Below are 24,244 nucleotides of genomic sequence, written 5' to 3'. Positions count from 1 at the left end.
ATTTTAATGATTCTCAAATAAATAAAAACTGCGCACTGTATATGAAGAAAATGAACAAACAAAATGACAGGCACCTTAATGTCAAACAATTGTTTTTTCCTCACATTATGGTGCGAGTCGGAGTAGACAGTCTCGAAGCTTTTCTTTGTTTTTTTTTCATTTTTAGAAATAAAATAACCCTGAAAAAAAAAAAGTGCTGTAATGTAAATGACCAAAACAGATATTGCTCCATCATGGATTAAATACACTTCATTAGTGTTATTTAAAAAGAAAAAAAAAAAAATTCACCTCTGCAGAATGTTTGAGCTTTGGTTCTCGAGTTGGTTGACTGCTCGCAAATAAATAAATAAATAAATAAATAAATAAATAAATAAATAAGACAATAAATAAATAAAAATAAATAAATAAAATGAAGTAACATTTGGCAGATGATAGTTTACAAACGTTGCGTATGAGCGACACCAATAAAGCAAGCACGCAATCAAAGTGAGGTAAAGGTGGCGGGCCCCGTTGTCGTCTGTACACGTCTTCCCTTCTGAAGAGTTTTTTTGTTTTTTTTGGGGGGGGGTGGGGTGGGCGGCAAGATTGTCAAGGTGGTGAAAACGTTTCTATACAATGTGCATAACAAGTCGACAGCTTTGGTCCGGCCCACTTTGCAAAAAAAAGCAAAATAAAACAAAAACACTCAACCCTGCATATATATATATATATATATATATATATATATGTATGTAAAGTCAAAGGTCAAAGGTCAGTCAGCCTTGTCATCACATTAAAGGGCTTTTCTTGACCAGCTTCATTTTGGGGGTTTTCAGGAGGGGGAGGGGGGCGAGGCTGCTACCGCATGTAGAGAGAAGCGTGACATGCAAACATTGCCGACATTTACATGGCTTGACATGACGTTTTTTTTGTTCTATAGGCTTTATTAGTCATTTTTGGGCAGTTTTTTTTTTTTTTTGGTGTTAAAAGTGAGCCGATCGGAAAAAGTCCTTGAGCTGGAAAAAGTCTCTCGTGTTCTTTGGCTATCAGGCTTTGGCAACGCACGACCATCATCATCACCGTGATCATCCTCATCGTGCGCGTGGTTTAGAAACGGCTGTCAAAGTTGTACAAAGTCAAAAAAAAAAAAGAAACATGATTAGCGTCGTCATCCTGATGGATTTGGCCTGCGATCGCCACGGTATTCGGTATGTACACGGAAAGAAGGGAGAAGGGGGAAAAAAAAAAAAGTGTCACTTTTGGCTTCCTCGCGTCTGCGGGTACAAATGTAAAAATGCACATTAGAAAAGTATTTCATACTTTGGTAAATAGTGTTTTCATTTGGTATGTTCTCCCCCGGCCTCTCACAATTGGTTTGACCTGTTTGTACAGTGGTACCATGATTTACGAGCTCCCTAATTCTGACCACAAAAACCAAAAAAAAAAAAACTGGGTTTGGCAGCGAATAGGTGACTCCGCAAAGGGGATCGGGGGGGGTTCCACCGTATAGGTCCTAATAGAATTTTGTGGGTCCTCCAAATGCTTGGATGCTGTGAAAAAGGCTGACAGTTATTCAGTCCAATTTTGGCGGGAAAAAAAAAGCCGCCGAGGCGCCGCGTCGTAAATCGAGGCACCGCCGAGCATCTCATGTCTCATTCACGGCCTTGTTTTTGGTTGAGTGAGAATTCCGACGACGACATTGAGTTTTTTTGGCTGGGAGCGGAGGTTTTCATTTGGGGATGTCACGGAGCGGGTCGCCGAGGTCCAGGGGGGGCGGCAGGACAGCCCCCCCGCCGCCACTGTTGTCGGGCTGTTTGAGGCGCTTGATGGTGTTCTTGAGCGCCTGGCGCTTGTTGCAGAACCAGACGCGCACCACTTCGCGGTCGTAGTTGAGTTTCTCGGCGATCTCGGTCATTTCCTGTCCTGACGGGTGCGTGTTCTTCTCAAAGTGGCTGTTGAGGATCTCCAAAGCCTGCGGCGTGAACGAAGTGCGCCGCTTGCGCTTTTTGGAAGGCTCGCTGCCGATAAAGTCGCTCAGGTTCTGCATGCCCGAGCGGTGGCGGGCCTCAGCCTCCGCCATCCAGCGCTCCAGAACCGGCTTAATCTTCTGGGCGCTTTTAGGGGTGATGTCCAACTTCTCAAACCTGGCAGGATATAAAAGGCCAGGGTTCAGTTTGCCTGTCAGACTGCTAGCTATCGTGCTCTCTTGGGCTTCCTGCGGTAGGAAAAAGTGGCTTCTCAGGATGGTGTGTCTGGGGAGAGTCGAGAAAAAAAAACAAGCTTACTCAAAAGCTGCCCGCCGCCCCACCCAAAAAAAAACAAAAAAAAAAAAGAAAAAAAAAAACTCCACTGGCCCAGGAAGTGTCACAGCACATCTATTTCAAACAAAATGTTGTCCCTGAACGCCGACCAACTACTTTTGTTCAAAGTGATCAACGGCAGCTTGAAACAATCAGCAGAAATTGGAATCACAACACAAAATGTATTTGATATTTTGAAGGGAAATAAGGATTTCTTAGTGAGGGGGCGGGGCATAGCTCAGCCCACCCTCCACCCATGTTAACCAAAAGAGAGTTAACATCCGCTTGACACGCACACACGTGTTTATTTTTCAAGCTAATGGCTTTTAATGTATGTTATAAATATTTCAATTATGGCTGCTTGTTAATAATGCATGCTGGGACTGTTTGACATGAGGAGGAGCAGGAGGAAGCGGGAACCACGCGTGTGTGTGTGTGTGTGTGTGTGTGTGGCGTTTCACATTTTATCGGTCGTCTGATGTTGACGCGCTGAAATTTTTAAAGGTTGCCCTATGAGGCACGGTAAAAATAAAGAGCAAGTGATGAGTCGTGAAAAAACGGATGCTCTCCTGATGACGCCAAGGCCAATTGAAGGACGATTTGGCGCCGCTCACCTGCAGATGGCGGACTGGCTGTAGGCGGGACCCTCGGCGGCGCTCAGGGCCTGGCCCACCTGAGTCTGCGTTAGGCCCAGCGACAGACGGCGGATCTTGAAGGCTTTGGCGAATTCGCGTATCTCCTCCAGGTTGACACCGTCCACCTCGCTCGGGGCCGTGCCGGGTTCTGACGAGCACAATTTGGTGGTGTTTTTGAATAACATAATTGCAGTCACCAAAATAAACCCGTTTTTATCTTTGCATTTAATCTAAGACAATGGACACTTTATTTCATTTTATGGCATTTTTACTGTAATTTTATACATTTCTTATGAATTTTTTGTGCATGTTTTCACACCAAGATTTTGCATTTTACACAATAACAATTGGGCTAATTTGGTTTTTAGTTTTTTAACACAGTTGACAGGTCAATAATAATAATGAGGAAATCCTAAATATATTTTGGAAAACATACAAAAAATAACATGAATGTTTAATTAAATTCTTCCAATATAAAAAACAAAAAATATATAACTTAAGCTCATAATACCATACACACGTTTAAAATCTATGATAATATAAAATAATTTTTTTTTTTTTTCATTTCATCTCCATACTTAAAATATAAAGCATTTACTAAAAATAAAATCATTTTTAAATCTATATTGAAAAGCAGATTTAAAAAAAATATTTTATTCTAATTCTATTATTTTTATCAGTAAAAAATGAATAAACAGTTGTCTTCCCAAGATGCGCTCCTAATTAAAAGAACGTTCTCAATTGTAATCTCTTCCAATTGAAGCCTCATAATAAACGAAAGCAACAAAACCCGAGTTGTCAGAAACGAGCGCCTGAGTGGAACGTCTCGCGTGGCTGCCGACAAGAAAGAGACAAAAAAGTTGCGGCGCGGCACAGCGCGGCGCTAATGAGACAAATTGACGGCGGACGACAGGCGTGCGCTGGCATCCAGCTTTGTCACAAGCAAACCTGCTGTGCTTGTCAATTATTCATCCTGGTCATTATCAATCAATTATTAAAGGAATCCTCCAAGCGTATTTAAGGCAAAAATCCATGGGGCCGCCATCTTGCTTCAAATCTTCTGTTTGTTCTTTTTAAATCTAAATTATGATTGACGTTGAGTGGAAAAATAAGCAAAAAAAAAAGTTTTTAAAATTTGAATTTTGCACAGTAAATTATTCTTAGTTTTTTTTTTTTTTTTTTGTGTTGGGGTGGGGGGGTTGTTTAGACTTCCTCCATACTTACTGCTGACGAGCTGTCCCACACTGAGTGCCGAAGAAGAGGAGGGCGAGGTGGAGGAGGAAGAGGAGGGCCGATGCAGCGGGCTGTGTCGGTGAGCCAGGTGGAGCAAGCCGGGCTGCGAGGACGTCGATGAGCAGGACGAAGACGACAAGGAGGACGAGGAGGAGGAACCGGAGGAAGCCGGGCCGCACGCACCCTGCTGAGAAAACAAAACAACTTCAGGTGAATTGTTTCAAGCAGTGTGCAAAACCAACAGTGATGAAATTTGCCACTTGGCAGCAAAGCGAGTTTGGCCCTTTTGACGTCCCGCTTTTCACTTTTGTGGGGAGGAGCGCGTTTGTTGACAAGCACGGCTGGCTCCTGGAATCAAATGCTAATTCCTGACGGCTACGCCGCGCTGGCACAATAGCGACATGTACTCTTCTGCCGGCTGCGCTTTTACAACATCAAGACGGGCGGGCGCCTTGTCATCTCGCCGCCTATTCATTACTTTCGGGCCGCTACGTGTTTGCTCGCGCTAGTCAACAGCCGAACCGAGAGAATTATCCAGCTTGAGTGGAAATATTCCCGAGCGAGCGTTCCCGACAGGCGTAAATGATTCGTGCGAGCGAACGTCGAGGCTTTTAAATGTAAAGCCGGCCGCCGCTAAACATTATTTTACACGGAGAGCCACGGGCAACTTTTTCAGGGTGGCCCACCTGCTGGCCGGGTTTGATGGGCGACAGCGTGATGCCCTGCGTGTTGATGACGGGGAGGATCTGATTGCCGATCACCGTGGCGATGATCTGCCCTTGCGCGTTGGTCAGCAGCTGCGGCGTGATAGGCGGCACCTGCAGCGCCGCGTTGCCGGTCCCCGATTGGCCGCACGGACCCGCCGAGTTTGCCATCAGCGGGATGGTTCCAATGATCTGAAACGGGGGGGGGGGGGGGGGGGAGCAGCTTTGAATGTCTTCCGAATGTTGCTCGTACAGACAAAAGCAAGCGAGGCCAGAGTGGACTGCTGGCAGCAAAGGTCAACACCGAGTACCTGTGTGTGTTTGTGTGTGTGTGTGTGTGATGGTGCACACCAATGCCTGCGTTAGACATCATGCAGCGTGAGCGCTTGCATGCGTGACCACAAGTGTCTGAGTGTGTTCAAGTGTCTTTGTGTGTCTCTACTGAGAGCAGATAAAAACAAAGAGGGCTCTCATGGGGGCTATTGCCCCCCCCACACACACACACACCTTCATCCTGTGTTCTTGTAATCAGGAAGGGCAAGTGTTGAGTGTCAATGCACGGATGAAGGTTGTTCAATCTGCCCCCCCCCCCCCTTGTTAGGCACAACTGCCACATGATCCTGGTCCAGGACTCAGCCAAGACCTCAACTCATCAAGAAATCCATTTTCAAAGCCGTGACAAGGTTGACAAGGACAACAAGACTTTTTTTGTCTTTGTCATATTCCAAGTTTACACAAATCAAAGCAAAAAAAAAACAACAAATCCTAAATCAGGTCGCTCTTATCTCAAGGCGCCGTTTGATCAAACTTTTGACTTAAGCTCACTTGTTTGCTTTTCAATTCTTGCCCGTGGAGCCTCGTTTAACTAGTCTAAACTGTTAGCATTGCATGACTCCTGCGATGCGTGTGGCCCCGCCCCCCACGTCGCCACCCCCCCGGCAACATTGCTTTGACATAATCGGGGGGATCGTCGCGAGCGAGGCGGGCCGGCAATCTGTAATTCATCTCCGCCACGCCTCATTTGGCCGCGTTGCTTCACATTAGGCAGCAGATAATTTCGCTCTCCCGGCTCGTGTTCTCGTCCTGCCACTTAGCATATTTTATTGCCCCCCCCCCCCTTCCTCGACGAGTTCCCCCGCTTCGCATGCCGGCGTGGCGCGGCGGGGGTAACTTGTTCCGCTCAATTATTCATGGCGGTCGTGGCGCTAAGTGCTTGTTCCGTAAGCATCATAAAAAGGGCGGGAGACAGCTTGCTTTGGAATCTTCTTCTGATGACACTCCGGGGGCCTCGCTGGCTCGCGTTAACCAAACGTCACCTAATGTTGATCTTCTTGTTCCGTCATGTGCAACAGAACGCTTGAATTAATGATTCTGAAATATATGAGATAGAACTAGAAATAAAATACACATAAATAAGATGGGGAAGAAAAATGTGCTGACATTAGATTTTTTTTTTTTAAAGCTGGATTCTCCCTCCTCCATATGAGGAGGAGGTTTTGGCTGTTTGTTTTTCTTGATCCTGCTTGTAAGCAGCCGTGGTGTGAGTGCCTGCCCCCCCCTTCCCCCTCTCCGTCCCTTTCTGTCTGAATAATGCCGCCGAATAATGAGTCGGTCGAGGAGCAAAGGCTGCAGCCCGGGGCTTTGACCGTCTCGCTGACCCGATTATGTCAGGCACCGTCAGCCCGCCAAAGACGCTAGCAAAGCGCACAGCGTGGCGCAGTGCCACGCGCCGCCTCGACATGGCTCGGCGCCGCCGGCGCCTTTGGAAACCACTTGAGTCCATACTGTCTCATTAGCCGCGTTTAGCATCAAGAGCACGGGTGAGCCCGGGCGGTGAGTTAAACGCGGCATCGTTGCTTCTACCAAACACGCTTGGTGGCTTCTTTGGGAGAGAGAGAAAAAAAAAAAGCTCCAAAAAAAAAAAAGCTTTGCGCTTGACTTCGGCGCCATCGAGTCGACATCTGTTCGCCTGTTTGTAAGACTCATACATTTGCCTGCGACGAGATGATTCATTGCTATGACAACCCTCATCATTCACGGAGCAATTGTGAATACGACCAGCTCAGCGTTTTTTTTTTTTTGTGCGCTAAGCAACCAGAAGGAGGAAGAGGAGCTTTGGGCTTGGTGCTCACCTGTCCTTGCGCATTGGTCACCAGCTGCCCGCCGCCTCCTTGCAGGTTGGACAGGGCGTTGCCGAATACCTGCGAGCCGGCTGCCATGGCCGCCGCCGCTGCCTGGCTGGCCAGAGGGTTCAGCGGCTGTCGGAAAAATACAAGCACGAGATTACTTGCGTGGAGAAAAAAAACTCACAAGTTTCTAAATGTGATGTTTGCGCTCTCGGTGGCGAAGATTGGGACAAGAGCGGCCTGCTCGTCCTGGCGTGCGCGGCGGGCTTCCAATCCGAAGATCATCGTGTTAGCTAAGGCCCAGCGCCGGACATTATTATTACACTTTCTCAAATCTAATGATAAGGGAGAGGCGGGGGGGGGAGGAAATCAATACTTTTTCATTGACAGTAAAGGTTAAGCACATTAAGAATGACACGGCATTTGTCTTATGAAATCATATTTCATGTCGGCAGCTCCCCCTCAAATTGGCCGTGATTGATATTGCCCACAAAGTCTTTTTCTTCCTTTATTGTCTTTTTATGTCGTCTTCCCAGCGGACTGCGTTTTGGCAGAGCTTGGAGCTTGTATTTCGAGTCACTCGTACGGCGGGATAAAAGTTGAAAATGTTCCCGAAAAAGCCTTTCAAAAGTTCTGACGGCTGTTTATTTTGTGTTAACAGCCAATTACACAGCGAGGCATCTTGATTGGAAACCTCGTCAATAACGCCGCTCCTTCCTGTTGGGTTAAATGGGCCTGAAAAGCCCGCATGAGCGTTTCTAAAAGCTAAACAGGTTATTTTCCGCCACGGCGACTCCTCGACGGGAGGGAGCAAATGACAGGCCAGCTCGGCCGAGCGTCGGCGCTGATTGTTGGAGCGGATCAACGAGCGTTTGTTGCTTCGCGTCTTTTACGCTAGCTCTTTTGCGGTTTGAGCCAAAGCTTTCATTTTCTTGGCGGCGCAATATGAGAGGCTACGCCAGGCTAAATGCACGTTTGGCTGTAATCGCCGCAAAGTGCCGCGTGCTGAGACTTTAGTTTTAGCCCGGAGGGAGGCTCGCCCGGCGCGTGTAATCGCTCAAACGGGGGGGGGGAGAAAGTCGCCCCGCTGCCAAGCGTAGCCGCGCTAGCAGACCCCCCGCTGGAAATTTTTGAAACAAAGAAAGCGTCGTTTATTGTTGTTGTTTTGACTTTTGCTTTTGTTCCCTTTTTTTTTTTCTAAAATAGGAAACAAAATTCTACGCTAACTTTTATTAGCTACTGGGTTGAATAGAGAAAGAAAGAAAGAAAGCACTTTTGTCCTGTCGTGTTTTTGATTGTGATGTTCTTGTAAGTGTGACGCCGGCTTTTCTTGTGAGTGCAAAGAGCTCGTACGGCGCCCGGCAGGAATAACGGCCGGGTTGTCACAATAGGACAAAGTTGCGCCTCCAACATGCAAGTTCCTCCCCACACGCTTGATGTCATCAAGTGTGACACGAGAACGCACACACGTAGCCGCCGGGCCGACTCTTCCCCCGCGCCCTTCGGTGCTTAAACATCAAAATGCCATTAGGCCCTCGCAAACACCTACGCGCTGGGCCATCTGTTGCCCACTGCTGGGCCTCTGCTGCACACCTTGCGGAAAATAAAGCCTGCTGGCTGCCAACATCACCCCCCCAACGGACGGAAGTCCAGTAGTGAGGAACTAAAAAAAACAAGAAACGCCCCTCCCACATTGCAGAAGGACAAACGGCCAGAGGGAGTGATGTCATCGGAGGCGTTTGAGTGACAGCGAGTTAAGGCGCTGTCAAATAAAAAGCATTAAGGCGCGGCCAAATGGAGGCGTCTAACGAGGTGCGATGCAAATGAAGGCGGAGCAGAGTCGTGAAATCGTCCAAGGCGACGATAAAGCCTTGATGGAGTGCCGGGCGGCGGCCGTCAATCTCGCCTCTCGTTACCGCCTTGCGGAATTAAGCGCGCCTTTAATCATGCCATTAAATCCCCCTCGGCCCCTTTTCTGATAATTGGGACTCTTTCTGGACGAGTTTTCTCCGCTTTTACACCAGTTTTTGATGGCCGACGAATGATCGATGAGATTTAGCCACCTCAAAGAGATTCAAAGACACATTTGGTGCAATTCACATGCTAATGCTAACACTTGGTATCCGTACAAACTACGGGTGGCAAGCGTTAGCATGTCAATAGCATTTGTTATGATAGCGTTAAAATGGCGGCTTTTAGAAAGATATTTGAACACTAACTGTGGAGCAACTCATGGAGACAAACAACGACGTGCAGTCATAAGATTTCCCAAAGGTCTGCAAATATTCCAGATGTCATCAAACTTTTCTTTGATTTCATTTGGAGGATCCCATTTGAAACGCGCTGAGCGCAAAATGTCGTCTCGGTCTTGTGTGCGCTCTGACATCTCAATATAGCCTTTGAATGACTTTAATATCCCGCTAATCAATGTCCAGTGATCTTTTGATGTTGTCAATTTAATATGGGGAGGGTCAGCCGCGGCGCGTCTCCATAAACACAATAAAGGTAAGTGATGACTCTCGGCCGGCCGGCCGGGCGCTCTCCAAAAAAAAAAAACACGGCTAATGAAGAGAAATGGAGGAGTTGTCATGTGTCAGCGACCGAGCGCCCGCCCCAAAGACGAATGGCGACGACTGCCGGGGGGGCTCGCCGCCGTGCCCGGATCGATCATTCGCCCGCCCTCTCGGGCTGGGACAAAAATACCAACGGTGGAGTCGTCCTCGGATGAATTGATGACATTTACATGGGTAGTTGTATCGACCGCTCCGCTTTTGCCGTCGAGAAAACGCCAAAATGGCCGCCGCCGCCGCTTGCAATGAAATTTAAGCCAACCCAAATCTGGAGTTCAAAATTCTCCCTGTCCGCTCTCCACGGGGGTTAATTACAACCCGGGGGTCTGTCTACCTCCTACCTTGCTTTTCCACAATTTACCGGACCACCTCTGTCTCGGCTGCCGACTCACCCCAACATCCGAGGGAGGGGGGGCAAGTGGTGCAATTACCTCTCCTCTCTTTTTCAGCGGGCTGACAATCAGCCTTCATTAGAAGCCCCTGGCGAGGAGCGCTGTGGCGGCCAAGGTCAGCGGCTGCCAAGCGCGGCGGCCCGTCGGAGGCTTCGCTGTCTCACGCTGCTCATCTTTTCTCACCTCTCGACCCCCCCCCCCCACTGCATCCTTCCCCTTTGTCTCCGGCCGAGCTCCCTCCACAAACTTGCTTTACTGCCATAAAGGCGCTGGAAAGACGCCACCGGCCTATTATGCTAACACATGTATCAATTGAGCCGATTTTCTTGATTTTTTTTTTTTACAGATCGGCACAACTCAAACTTCAAATGCAAACATCGCAACCACCCCCCAACTACGGCGCACCTGAAGCTGCTTTCGGGCGGGCGGCTGCGGGTCTTAAGAAGGCAGAAAATTGCCTTACGTAACGAGCGGCCGCGTGCAATTTAGCCTCCCAAATGCGCACTGTTGACTGAAGCAGAAAATAAGACTTCATCTGAAAGACGAGGGGCCGACCGGCCGGGCCCAGCGGCAAGCTGACCGTGACGGCTCCGCTACTTGTATTTACTCGCAATGAGGGATTAGTCGGGCAGGCTGCAATTGACAAACTTCACTTCATCTCATTACCAGATCCTGCCCTCATTTGGCTGTGCACTCAAAGTTTTTTTTTTTCCACGTCCCCCCCCAATCTGGTGGGAACACGCCAAACTGGCTTCGGAAGCTCCTCTATTTTTGCCGCGTGGATGTTGCGGTCGGGTCGGAGGTTCTTGTCGGTCAGACGGCCGGTGATGAGACGGGGGCTCGGCTAACAGCGCTTTCTTTAATTAACCGGGCGGGTTATGACATCGAGCCCCCCCGCAGACGCCATCTAAGTGCTGGGCTCTGCTGAGGAGGCCCCCCCCCCGCGGGGTCCGCTTCCCCTGCATGTAATTTCTAGTGGCCATTAGTGACCGCAGAGCTAGCACTGTCCAGGCAGCAAAAATAAATAGATAAATAAATAAAAAAATCCCAAAGAAGCTTTTAATGCAGCCTTATCGGAGCAATGACCTCCTCGCAAACCAAGTCAAAAGGCCCGTTTGTGCTCCCTGCAGAATATGAGCCCAACAAACTCTAATATCTGATATTTATTATGGGAAGTGGAAGCCAAGTAAAAGCAAGAGAATGATCATAACTACAAGCTAAGCTAACAATTGCTATCAAGCGAGATTTGCAGGGGAAGGTGACAAGCACGGTCATGGCGGCACGGGCCGGCCCGGCCCACCTAAGCTTCCACGGATCAGCATGTCCGCCTGCAGCGTCGCCTCCGCCTTTACCGGCGCCGGCCCGATGTAAGCCAGTGGAGTGGCAAATTACAGTCGACCTTACAGCTGTAGCCCGACATTATGATTAATTTGTTCGGTAATTTCTCCTGTTTTTCATTTTAATCGGCGGGCCCGTTCTGCTGTGGCGGCTCTTTCAGATCTAATTAAGATCAATTCCGCCACGTAGCCGCACTTCTGCCCGCCGCCAATTCCCCCGAGCTCGCCGGGCGTGGAGAAAACCCCCGCGGCTCCAATCAATCAAGCCGCGGGCTGAAAATCCCGCCGCTGCCATCGCCGTTGGGCACATTGACACATTTAGGCATATTTGCTAATCTCACCTCGCTAGTCTATTTGTCACTTCTGCGGCTCTTTCCAGCTGGAAGCAAATTAGCTGTCGTAGTTTATGAAAGGCAAGAAAGTAGCCAAGACCAATCCGGACCTCAAATTGACGCTTGTTGAAATTGCGGCCAAAAACCGACATTCCTTGACTTTTGAGACGAATCGCCAAAAACCTGCCGAATGTTCAACATCAGAGCAGCTCAGCATTTCGTCCACCTCAAGTCCAAAGCTGAACCTTTACGTGAATGAAGAATGGATCTTAATGCCATCCAATCAGCCGCCCGGACGAGCGGGCCTTCAAATCCTATTGAGCGGTCGCCGTAGGCCGCGGCCTGTCCTTGCCGGACCGGCGCTGACCCGGAATCCAAGTAAAGCCTTTACGCTCACACAAACACACACACACGGTAATCCTATTTGATTGAGGCAATATCTTAATGATAGCTGATGTGGCTTCCTCTCAAGGGAGCTCTGTCCACGGTCATCAGAATCAGCGCTCGCCGCTTCCTTTCAAGACATTTTCAATAGAAAGCGGGCGGGCGGGCTATTCGACTCGAAGCTTCGACTGTCTCGGCTTATACGACCAAAATAGAAGACTCGTTGTCTTGTTTGGGGCATGTTTTTGTGGGTCTACTCATGATAAACCAGACCACCAAATTTTTGTGGGGTTACTCATGAAGTGTATTATTTTTCTGTTGGAGCTGAATTTTCTGAGAGAGAGATCCTCGGAATTGGCGGATTTCTCGTGACTTATTTTTCTGCTCATGATTGACATGCCTACAAAATAACATTGTGACTTGTGGCGGTGAATTTTCTTAGAAGAGTGTTGTCTTCGATTCTGCACGGAGACCGTGTTTGGTTCCGACATAGCATCGTTGGAGGCCCATTAGCTTCAGACATGCCCCCCCCCCCTAAGTCTCAGCAGGCTGTGGCGGTGGTGGCAAAAGGCAGCGCACAGGGGTGTCGAAGATGAGGGAACAAATAGCCCCACGCATCTCGGCCCGTAAAGAAGCTCACGCCACAAGCCAATAAGGGGCCTGACGCTGATGAATGTGAGCGGGGACGGCCAGGCGACCCCGGCCGGCGCACGCTGGAAATGAAACCGCCGGGATATAAAATAGGCCATTATCATGGCAACGCTGACGGCCAGACGGATGGATAGACGGACAAAGATGAAGAGGCTGATAAAACGGGAGAAGGAGATGACCTCACAATCCCTCCCGGGCACGCTGAACACGTCAGGCAACATGGAAAATCTTGTCGAAAAAATTGTTTTATCCTGAGAAAGACTCACCGGCAAAGGGACGGGTGGGGTGACGGGCGAGGGGAGGCTTCGGGCGGGCGACTGGTTGGGCCGGTGCGACGACGGCGGCGGCGGTGACGCCGAGGAACAGGCGGACCCTGGCGACGGCACGGATGACTGCTGATGCCCGGGTGGGGTCATGTGATGGTGCTGGGATGACGCTTGGTTCTGGTGCTGCTGCTGGTGGTGGTGGTGCATCTGTTGCAGGTGCTGCAGGTGTTGCAATTGCGAGTTGAGGGTTGAGGTAGCTGTGGAGAAAGTCCAATCAACACATGGCAACGTGAGATGTTTTTATTCGCTCAACACCTGCGATTGACATGCATGAAGACATGTAAGCGTGCCACTAGAGGTACACGCAAATTGCACGGAGCCACAACAAGGTCCTGCGGGCTTTTTCGGTTCCTCAATTTAGTCGAGTCGGAAGGACAAAGACGAAGCAGCTGCTGCCTCCCAAATTAAACGTCTCCATTGTCACCATATTTAATTACACCGAGGAAAAAAAGGAGACATCAATTTCTCGGAGCAGAACATTATCATGATCATGTTGAAATATTTTGGGAACATTTTCAGCAGAATGGAGCCACGTGCAAATGAATGGGAAAGTCTTCAAAGAGGGTAAAAATGATCTGTGACACCCCGAGAGAAAAAAAAAAAAAAAAAAAGCCCCTCTTTGCCTCCACAGTGACAAAACACTGCGCTCTAATTCCGAGACAAAACACAAAAGCAGAAGACAAAAGCCGAGTTTGACGCGGCGTCTGTCAGCAAATTAGCCAAAGCGCGGGAGCGATCAAAGGCGAGAGAAGAATGTCCTCCGGCGTGGGCCATTACGGCCAGAAATGAGAAGCGCAACAAGGCGGGATGAGGCAAAAGCAAACAAATACAGAGGGAATATGGAAGAAGCCCCATGTGGCCTCATTATCAGAGCCGCACCGCAGGTAACGACATTGCTGAACAGCGCCCGGCTGTCATCTTGTTAAGACTGTCAGGACCACTGACCCAAGTTCCGCAAAGCAGCCTCATCTGGGCTAATTGTTTGCCGCAGTGACGGAGATGCCGGCCAGCTTGTTAAATGGCAAAAGCATTTCATCGGTCGACGCCGCGTTTATGTTTGCCGACGTGGCCCGGGTAACGTACGAAGTCGTCACGCGCCGCCGCCGACCCCATTGCGGTCGCTCGAGTCTCGCATCGCATCGCTGAACGTGATCGCGGAAAAACCTGAAAAGGGAAGCTTCCTTCTTCCTAATTATCGTCAATAGCTCGGGACGGCCTCCGCGCATATTCCCCTTCGGGCCTGATTTGAGTCGGACTGTTCTTCTCAAGCGAGTGATTGCCGCTGTTGTTAGAAAGGCGGGGAATGACGGGAAGCTTGGAGAAAAAAAAAAAAAAAAAAGTCAGGGCGCCATTTTTTTTGACTCTACAGTCTGACCTTATTTCAACAAGTAGGTGTGCCAAGAGTGTCATCGTCTCCCAAAATGCTAATCGTGTAAAACCTGAATTGAGAATTGCTCCGAGGCAGAAGTGAAACGTTTGGAGAGCAAATGTAGTAAATGACGACTTTATTATTCTCGAGGTTATGCCAGTTAAAGAATCTCACCCTTTTTTATTTTTTTATTTTTAAATGGAGATGTTGCACAAACAGGAGCGGAGAATGCCTGCCGCACTTTTCACCTCCGTGGGTGGCGCGGCCCTCGCCGGTGCCGGCGGGTGGGCGGCAAAATAAGATCGACTTTCATTCCATTTCTTTGGAGAGAAGATATGAAAGGTGATGGGAGAAGGTTAAAAGCTACAAATCTTATTAACCAGCAATGACATTAAATTCCAAACCAGAGAGAAGCTTTGAGGTCCTTGAAAACACAAACCAGGAGTGGAGACATTCAACAAGTTTTGCTTTTGAATCCGGCGGACGCTTTCGCTTTGTTTCCATTGTGAGGGTCGGGCGAAGGAACGCGCAGTGCGGTCACAGGCACGCCACGCCTCCTTTCGTGACAAAGAATACATTTGCTCCTCCTCCTTCAGGGTTATTTCAAGGAAGATGTTGACAAAATGGAATACAACGGTGCCCAGTGAGGGGTCCCGGAGTGCCTATCTGGGCCAATCCGGGCCGAGCCAGGCCGGGCCGGGTTATTAGCGGCTGTTCATGTGTCGTTGGAGCAAAAAGCGCGCAAGGCCCCGAGTAAAAGCCTCATGCAAAATTTATGTTCATGCGGCTGTTTCAGTGGGAGGAAAAATCAATATTGGGTGAGGGGGAGGGGGGGTTGTGATGCACAGAGATGACTGAGTGCTCTCTGGACTGACAGTAAAAGCCGAGAGAGATTGAGGGTCTGCGTTTAGCGGCTCGGCAAAAAGGAGTCGCCGCTTCACCTTAAATTGCAATTCTCTCGGGGGATTATTTCAAGCAGTGGATGTCCAAATTTTGCCCGCTGACAACAAGCACGAGCGGCGGCTTCTTCCAGAGATGCACGATAATGTAGAGGCGGACATGTTTGGGGAAGAAGCTTGGAAACAAAAACAAAAAAAAACCTGAAATGAGGCCAAACAATGGGATTTGCTTTCCATTCTTGTGCCTCCTTAATGATTCTCTTTGCGCTTTGACGCCGGCGGGCGCTTGACTGATGTGGAAGCGGCCTCGTGAGTGACACGCACAAGCAGCCCGCTGTGATTAGGAATGCTCTTTAATACAACGCCGAGCGGCAAGCCGGGCGACGCCGTTCGAGCCGAGGCCGCCGCCGACCGAGCCATTGCATCATTTTACGGTTAAATCCTCCAAATGATCTTTTCAGCCAAAATGGTACATTTCCCGTTGAACTTTGGCCAAGGGTCTTGAGACATTGTCGTGGGTCGGGGCTAACGGTCCGTGGACGCCGCCACCAAATACGCTAGCCGGCGCGCAAATGGATTTCCCGCGGATACCGAAGGGGATTCTTTAGCGGTGCGGCGGTGTAGTATGATGAATGAAGCCGCGCGCTACTTATGCGCTAAATGCTGCTCGCTGACTCGCAACAGGTTCAGCAAAGGGCAGCGGCGCTGAATGAAATCTCGCTCCCGCGACGATGCATCATCCAAGAGTCGGGTTTACGTGATGTGTGAATCGGATCGATTTGATTTCCGCCGTTTCTAAGCAGCTGGAAATATTCGGCGCAAACTGCAGCTTTTTCCTTCCCTGTCATCAAAGTCAGCCATGAGAAGAGTCGGGCTGCAGGCATAGCGACCGCAAGACCCAAGACCATCTCCCGGGACGTTTTAAAAGCACCCCCCCCTGGTTCCCTCACCGGGACGGATCACAGCCCATTAATTAAGCTAACGACGCCCCGGTCGGCAATTAGTAACCGCAGACGGCTTTTAGCGAGGGGGGTCGGGTTCCGATTGCCATCTGCCGCAGACTCGCGAAAGCGGAGAAGGCGGATCTGAAATGACCTCTGCGTTTTTCAACATGGATAAGAACTTGTGTGGAGAAGGAAGCGCGCTGGCAGAAATATCTTGGGGGATGCCTGCTGTTTAGCATAATGCGCTACAATCAAGCGCGCAATTACGTCGCGCGTGGATGACAAATCATTAACACGCTCGCAACAAGTGAAGCGCTGAGAGCTTCAGAGAGACGCGGCGCCGTACATTTTCCGTCTCGGGGGGGAACGTACTTATGCGTGTGTGTGTGAGCCCCGGTGCAAATGCGCTTGTTTGATTGCGACCCGCTAGCAAGCGCACTTTGATTGGGAGTCGTCACAAAGACAGCTTGTCGTCGAAGGCAAACAATAAGCTAGTGGCGCGAGAAAGCGAGGAAGAGCGAGAGGGAGGGCGTGTGCCGATTGCTCGCCCGTTTGCTCGCTGGCTGGCTGGCTGGCAGCACCTCTCACTCTCAATTATTTGGCTGCTGTCACAACAAATCAATCAAATTAGCGCCGGGAGGACTGTGTGCAGCTGCTGCGATCGCGCCGCTAGTCGCATTAGCTTTGAAATGTATGAGCTCTACATTTTATCACCATTATTTATTTAATGCCGAACGCTCCCTCCCTCTCTCGCTCGATCGCTCGGCTCGGCTCCGGTGCCGCCGACTTAAATCATTAAAAGAGGCGATGTGCCGGAGAAGGCTGCAAATGTGGGGGGAAAGGGACGGCTCGGGCCTCCATTGTCTTATGCTAAATATGCTTTGGCTTTCCTGACGCCGATAACAAGGCCCAAAAAAAAACGAGTGCAGCAACACCGAGGTTTGCGATTGGAATGATCCCGATCAATACTTTTTTTTTTTCCGGTGCTTGTTCAACTTTGTTTGGCCACGACGGCGGCGTTCCCCGCGTGTAATTCAAAAACATCCGCCGACTCTTCCTCTCTCGTGGGCCGGGCCCCGGGCGGCGTAATGAGCAGCGGCAAATCCCCTAATTTGCAGAGGCAACCTCGGAGCGACACCGCCGAGCGTCGGAATCAAACCGCCAGACGGGGCGGGGGGCCTTTGATTGGCGGCTCTCATTACGGCAGGTGAGTGGGATGCCGACCTTTACAAGCGGCAAGCCCGAGTCGAGACGAACGAACGAACGGCGGCGCTCTCACCTCCGCCGCCTCTCTGATGTGATTGATGCGCGGCAAATAAAGCGGCGTGCGCTTATTAAGAGCTTCCGAGTCAAGCGGCGCCTTCGCATTAGCCGCGAGCGAACGCTGAGGAGACGAGTCGGCGGATGAAGACTTTGTTGAGGCTGACTTTGATGCCGCTGGTTTTACAAGCGGGTTAATCACCATTTCCTTGTTAGGAAAGTTGACATCATAAAAAAAGGCCTCATTTTTAAAAGTCTGCCACTCATGTATGTTTTAGTGTGCTAATAGTCGTCAATGTTTACAGAGCTCGTCGGGGTGTGACGCAACCTACTTTCCGAGCCCGTGTGAAGTCGCTGGGATTTTTGCTCGCGCTCTTGTCACAAAGGATAACTTTCTCCCTTGCTTACGTTCACTGGGAGTTTTTTTTTTTTTCCTGCGCCGGCATGAATCATTTTGACAAACATCCAGTTTCTCGCCAACTTATTACTCATATGCGCTCAAAAGCAAAACGAGTTCAAGCTGCGAGCGGCGCCTGAGGGGGGGTAACAGCGCCCAACCCGCAAATGATGATGCCAAACTTATTTTTTTGTGTGTAAATTTAATTTGCCTGCAATGACCTTGTGGAATCAAAATGGAAAACTTCCCGTTTAATTTCAAATGCTAACTTTAGCCACAAAAAAAAAAGAAAGCGGCTGGCCTTCACGTGATTATTTGATGATTTTTTTTTCCTAATTGCGCACGTGTCAGTTATCAGACGCTTGACTACCCGTCTGAACCGAGCAGCCTTATTAGCGACTCATTAGCCGCCTCATTAGACCTCAATGCTCTCATTGCCTCACCCCTCCCGCCGGTTCCCCGATGTGACACTAATTAGGCCGCAGCGTGAGCTCGCCGGCGCCACATGATCGGCGGTGCCGCGCCAGCAGGCCTCAGTCAAGGCCGGTCTGCCGCGATGGGCTCGGACAGCGGCGGACGGAGGAGCGCCGCGTGGCCGCGGGGGCCCCGACATAGTCAAGACGTTTAGCTTCACGCGTGACTCGTGTCACTTTCTCTCGGCGGAGGTCCCGTCAACGCGTCGCTTTCAGATGGCAGCGCGTGCCGAGCGGGGGCGTCCGAAAATTAAACAGCTCGAGGCTTCTACGTTTTTTTTTTTTTACCAAGGTGAGTTGATGAAAAGATTTGACGCAACCCACGTGAAGGGATTTATTAAAAGCTTTGCCCGTGAGCCGCGCTTGTTGTTATTTATGCATGTTTGTGTCCATTAGGCCGCCGCCCGCCCGCCTTTCCACACTCCAGGCACGCTGCCGTCCACTTTCCCCTCGCCCTGCACTTTGTGCTGCTCCGGCATTATTGTAATATGCCCTCCCTAAAATAAAAAAACACGCACGCACACGCGGCCCCGGACGTCTTTTGACATTAGTGCGGCGCACTCATCCAAGATTCATGACGGACGTGCCTTAACCCCCCCCCACCCCACCCCCAGCCATCCCTCAATCTAATGCTATAAAAGAGACAATGTTTTAAACATTAAAATGAAAACCATTTACAAGTATGATCAAAAGGGAACATTTGGACATTAAAGTTTCAAAAGCACACATAAGTACAGCCGCTGGATGAGGACAGATAAAAAAAGGAGAACGGCGGTAAAAGAGGCAGCGAGTGCTTTGGCGCCGCGCTCGCTGCAAAACGCTGACCTGTAATTAATCCGATTTGTTGCTTACGGCGGGTTGAGGAGAGGATCGGAAGGAAGGAAGGAAGAACTGTTGCCATTTGGATGACCAGAGATAAGCGGCAAGTGTGTTACCTTGCAGGTTGTGCAGGGGCAGCGTCATGACTCCCCCGGCGGCGGCGGCCGCCACCAGGCTGGGCAGGTTGCTGGCGGGCAGCGACAGGACCAGGCCTTGCTGGCCGCCCAGGTGCCCGCCGGCGTTGAAGGGGATGAGGATGGGCTGGTTCATGGCAGCCGCCGCAGCCGCCGCCGCCGCCGCCCCGGACATGGCGCCACCCACCGCGTTGGCAAGTTGCTGGGCCACCAGTAGCGACTGTGGGGAGGCACAAAAGGCATTTCGTCATCAGCTGGCACACTTTATTTTTACATTTGATCATCTTTAGAAAATTTGGATCCCAACTACGAGTCGTTTAACATTGATTTATCTATTGTCGTCTGTCCTATGTCGACACTTGAGTAAAGGTTCAGTAAACATAAACATAGTGAAGCGCCATGGTTCTTTTTTTTTTTTTTTTAGTGTAGTTTGCGGAAAGAAGCTGCAAATGCAAGTGGCTCACATGTTTTGCAATAGATTTCCTCAGCCGTGCAGTCGCGCTCGGCAGGCCTTGACAGCTGGGTGATGACAAGTGCTCTCCGAGGGGGGTGCGAGGACACACACAAACCCACGCGCACACGCGAGGCGGGACGGGGGCCCATCAGGGGTTTGAGGAGGCTCGACCACTGAGAAATTGCCCATAATGGTCCAGATAGCAGACTTTTGTCACCCTAACTGCGAACGAGCGAGCGGCGGCGGCGGCGCCAAAGTATGGCAAGGTGGATTCACGTTGGGCAAACTAGCGGCGGATAATGGGCCTTCCCACAATATCCGGCTCGGGGAACGGGGAATCTATCAAAAGTATTGATCTGGTGAGAGGAGAATTGGGGAGGGCGCGCGGGGGCGCCTTTGTTTCTCTAAAGTGTTAGCTTGACGCGGGCCGGCCCGCCTGACAGCGTTCATCTATTAGACGGCGAGCGGCTGCTGAGAGCCGCTCGCATTTCTCCTCTTCATTTGGACGCGCGACCTCGCGCTTCTTTGTTCCGCTAACACGACAACGGCTGGATTTACACGAGCCCGTTTAATGCAAATGATACTTCACAGTACAAGTTAGCTCATGGCTAAGGCTAACAAGGCTAATGCCCGCAAACATGACTTCATTAATGAGACGGACGTTAATGAACAGTGCGAAGCCGCAAGTTCAATAAATTCAATCGGATGGGACGACAGCTAATTTAGCGTTAAGAGCGCTTAGCGCTTAGCGCCGGCCGCGGGGCGACACCTCCGCTTTCTCGCGCCGTCTCCTCGTTAGCGTCGCGGACTAACCAATGACAAAAAAGCTTCATTGATGCACATTGGGGTCATCAATTATTCAGCGTTGACGGAGGGCGGCAAGTGGAAGTCATTCAGTCCATTAATAAACTATCGGATGGAAACGTCCTTCTGCTGAAGATTTCATAGAGAGAAAAAGCATTCCGGACAAATACAAACAATAAAATCGTAAATCTAAACTTTTTAGGTTCTGAGAAAAAATAAAATAAAAAATCATAATAATTTTGTGGATCAATCTAAAAAAAATCACTAAATATGGAGAAAAAAATATTTATACAAAACACATTTACTAATTAATCAGCAAAAGCAAAAGTGTTTTATTTGTGATTTGGATTAAAAAGGCAAACATGCGAGATTTTTTTTATTTCAATCCACATTTAATCCAAATCTGGATTTGTTGATAGATTTGATCATGTATGAGCTGTGGCGGAATGAAGCACTTGACTGACCTGCGGTCCCATGGCTGCGTAGCCTGGCGGCGACTGGCCCACTCGACTCTGCTCTAAAGGACTTCCACCCATGTCCGACTGGACGCAACTGTCACCGGCGCCTGCCAGGTCCCATGTAACAAAAAAAAAAGGAGGTCAAAAACATAAGTGACTGTATTGTGCAGATAGACAGATAGATCGTGGGGGGGCTTGGGGAAGGTTGCTGAGCTGTGTTGTAATTTGTATTTAAGCGTTTCATCAATAACCGCTGCGGCGTTGAATAAATTAGCTGATTGACGGCGAGGCCGGCCTGCCGGCGGGGCCCCCGTCGGCCTGGATGAGCGCTGAACGTATTATTCAGCCGTTTACATGAAGGGAGGGGGGGGAGAGGATCACCCGGGTGATCCTGCTCTTGCTGCACTCATGGCCCGCGGCCTGTTGCGCGCAATTAGACCTGTTTGCCATCAGCAAGAGACGGGGGGGCTCAGCAGGACCCCCACCTGAAGTATTCAGGTAAAAACTCCAAGAAATCAGTGCATTGCAAGTTCACGCTACCCCATCTCCAACTTCTCCACATTTGTGTCTCGCTCGCTCGAGTAATCGTCACCGTAGCGTCGGCCGATGTTTTCATCCCGTTAATGACGCCAGTCATCAAAGGACGTGAGCGAACTTTCGAAAAACAAAGCAAGAAATTCTTTTGGTATATAAAAAAGTAGTTTGAAGTTTTGTCGCCAGAAGAATCAATGGACTATTGCGCGTTGATTGAGTCAGTTCACATGCTTCAAAAAAAACAAAATGGCCTTGTTTACACCTAAGACGCGTTGTGATGTTTTGCCTAAAAGATGACGAGGGGAGCTTTCAGCGTCCGACGCCAAAGCGGCTGACAAGGACGAGAAGACGCGCCTTCTCGTTTCACACGGCAGCTCTTTTTTTTTTTTCTCCCGGGGAATAAAAATGGCTTATGCAGGGGGGGGGGGGAGTCAAGTCGAGCGTACGCAAATGTGACTGAAAGCCACACACCCTTGTTAAAGAGCGTCACAGCGGCAATAAATTTCAACACAAATACAATCACCTTTCAGCAAAACGATTGATTTTCCTAAATGGACTCTCGCCGCTTGTGAAAGGTTTTTTTTTTTTGATTTGCGGACAAACAGGTCTTAGTTGCGATCAAATGTAGCGTTGGCTAATGTCAGCGGCCGAATCCGCTTGCCTGTCAAGTGTGTTTATGCGAGCGAGGCGTTTTCAACTCAACCTACGCCGAGTAAAATCACTTCATCTTGGCCCATAAAATCCAAATAATTGCTGAATAGCGTGACCTAACACGTAAACCTCAAGCGGCTCGCTCGCTCGCTCACTCGCTGGTTTTCTACCGCCGGGTCTCGATGGATGTCTGCATCGGGGACGCTTTTTGACATCTCTTTTGGCCAATTATTTCCGCCATTACGCCGGCCCCGCCCTGCGCGCTCGCCATTTTCGTTCAAGAGGGGGAAACATTTGAATCTCTAAGGATGAAAATGTGACTTTTTCGTGGCTTGTTTTCTAATTTAACTGGCATAAAAAAATGCTAACATGCAACTAGCCACTGTGCTAATGATAACATTTCCCGCCAGTATTAAAGTACATTACACAAAAGGCAATTATCAAAATGAAAACATTCCATTTGTAATAATGAAGGCGTGGGCGGGCCCGTTGACAATCACGTCGGATTCGATCCAAGGACTCCTCGACGCCTTTTCACAATTCCACTAAGGCTACTATGTTTATCACCTGGGAGGAAATCAATAATAAATAAATAGCGCCGCTCCTGAAAGCTTGGGCGTAATTTAACCGGTCGGTCTGCAAATATCTTTTTTATGATCAAAACCTTGATACATGTTTAACGTCTTTGAAAACGAGATCAAAAAAAGAGATTCCAGATGAAGATAAAGACGAGCGTAGAATGCAAACTCAAAAGAAAGCCTTCAACCGCAATGATGATGATGCGGGGGGGGGGGGAGTTGTTGGAATAACTGGATAGGTTAGCTGAAAAGATAAAAGATTGTATTGGCGTTTACGCTTTCATGTACACGCAAGCCAAAATCACACTGTCACTCTCGTCTTCGGGCCGTGACGGCGACACCGACACGCTTTGAGAGGAAATGTATTTAAATACGACGCCATTTCACCGTGCTGACATTTACCGCGGCGGCCGTATAAATTCTCGCTCATTGATCACCAAAGTGGCCACCGGAGAGCTACCTAGATGCCTGTGCGTTAATGCGTGCGCGTGCGTGTCTTAATGCAGGTTGCCCCAAGGACTCGGGTACAAAACAATTAGGCCGGATTTTATCAAGCAATCAGCACGCCGCCTTGTCTAATGCAAGCGCTCGCCGCATCGACGCACTGAATCAAATGGGCGTTATTGAAAGCTTTGTGTCCAGGTTAGCTTTCGCCTGGCTGCATTTATGAATCAATTTCTACCCATAAAAGAAGCCGTAACACTTAAGCTATTTTAGTGGAAAGGCATTATGTAAGTTGTCAAATGTAGCCGAGCGAGAGAGCGGCGGAGCGAGCGAGCGAGGCCCGCTAATGATTGGCGGGCGGTCTGGCGGGGCTATTCACGCCGGGGCCCCATTTTGATAATGGCCCCTTTCAAAGTGGCCGGCTGAGCGCATGTGTTTGCTATTAGCAACTTGTCAATCATTGTAAGCTTTCGCGAAAACACAAACGAATTCACGCACGGCGAGCGAATGCCGACATGAACGCAATTAGGGGGAAATCACAAAGCCAACCAAGAGAAGCTAAATGTTTGCTGTTTGGATGCTGATCCAAAAGTGGTGAATTGGATCAAACGCGTCCTTTACTTTTTGATTGCGGCCATTTTGCATTGCTCTGTTGATGCATAAAGGATAAACATTTCGTCAATAGCGCAGACAAATGCCCCAGATTGTTCGGACATTGATTTTGAAAAGTTGATTCAATTGACCGTAACGCAGAGTGGAAACGAGTTGGGAGGAGGGGGTGGAGTCAAAACTAGAGTTTGGACTCGGAGGTAAGGTCAGAGGTCTGTGATCTGGGTCAAGGTTACGGGTTGTGATTAGACACAAGAAATTTGGGGCTGAAGGTCAAGAGTTGGACTTTTTTTTTTTTGGATTCGTGTTCTTCAAGTGCACGTTACACTTGGTGGACAAGGGCGAGGATGAGGGGCGGGCGGAGGTGAGACTGATTGGACGAGGTAATGGCTGTCTCCTCCAAATGTAAACAGGAGACGATAGCATGCCGACCGCTGATGAGCCATCT

The 24,244-nt window shown here is 49.5% G+C and overlaps 1 protein-coding gene across 3 annotated transcripts; it reads right to left on the bottom strand.

Annotated features, from left to right (window-relative positions):
• Nucleotides 1-751: 751 nt before the first annotated feature.
• On the bottom strand, nucleotides 752-22,246 carry pou6f2 (POU class 6 homeobox 2). Of its 3 annotated transcripts, none has more exons than XM_085939511.1 (9): nucleotides 22,222-22,246; nucleotides 20,987-21,087; nucleotides 19,247-19,484; nucleotides 12,910-13,166; nucleotides 6,984-7,109; nucleotides 4,834-5,043; nucleotides 4,139-4,334; nucleotides 2,894-3,062; nucleotides 752-2,231 (listed from the first exon to the last, which is right to left on the bottom strand). In XM_085939511.1, exons 2-9 carry the CDS (start codon nucleotides 21,056-21,058, stop codon nucleotides 1,709-1,711), a joined length of 1,791 nt encoding a protein of 596 aa, XP_085795637.1. In that variant the 5' UTR covers nucleotides 21,059-21,087; nucleotides 22,222-22,246; the 3' UTR covers nucleotides 752-1,708. The 3 variants fall into 3 exon arrangements, with proteins under 3 accessions (XP_085795637.1, XP_085795636.1, XP_085795640.1); XM_085939510.1 differs by lacking the exon at nucleotides 22,222-22,246 and adding an exon at nucleotides 21,466-21,532; XM_085939514.1 differs by lacking the exon at nucleotides 22,222-22,246 and adding an exon at nucleotides 21,466-21,532 and having other exon boundaries at nucleotides 4,139-4,331.
• Nucleotides 22,247-24,244: the final 1,998 nt, after the last annotated feature.

Source organism: Syngnathus leptorhynchus, chromosome 19 (assembly GCF_054491065.1).
Source record: "Syngnathus leptorhynchus isolate UIUO chromosome 19, UIUO_Slep, whole genome shotgun sequence".
In the NCBI taxonomy this organism is placed as follows: Eukaryota; Metazoa; Chordata; class Actinopteri; order Syngnathiformes; family Syngnathidae; genus Syngnathus; species Syngnathus leptorhynchus.
Note: the sequence above shows the minus strand (reverse complement) of the source record. Positions and strands in the feature narration are given on the sequence as shown.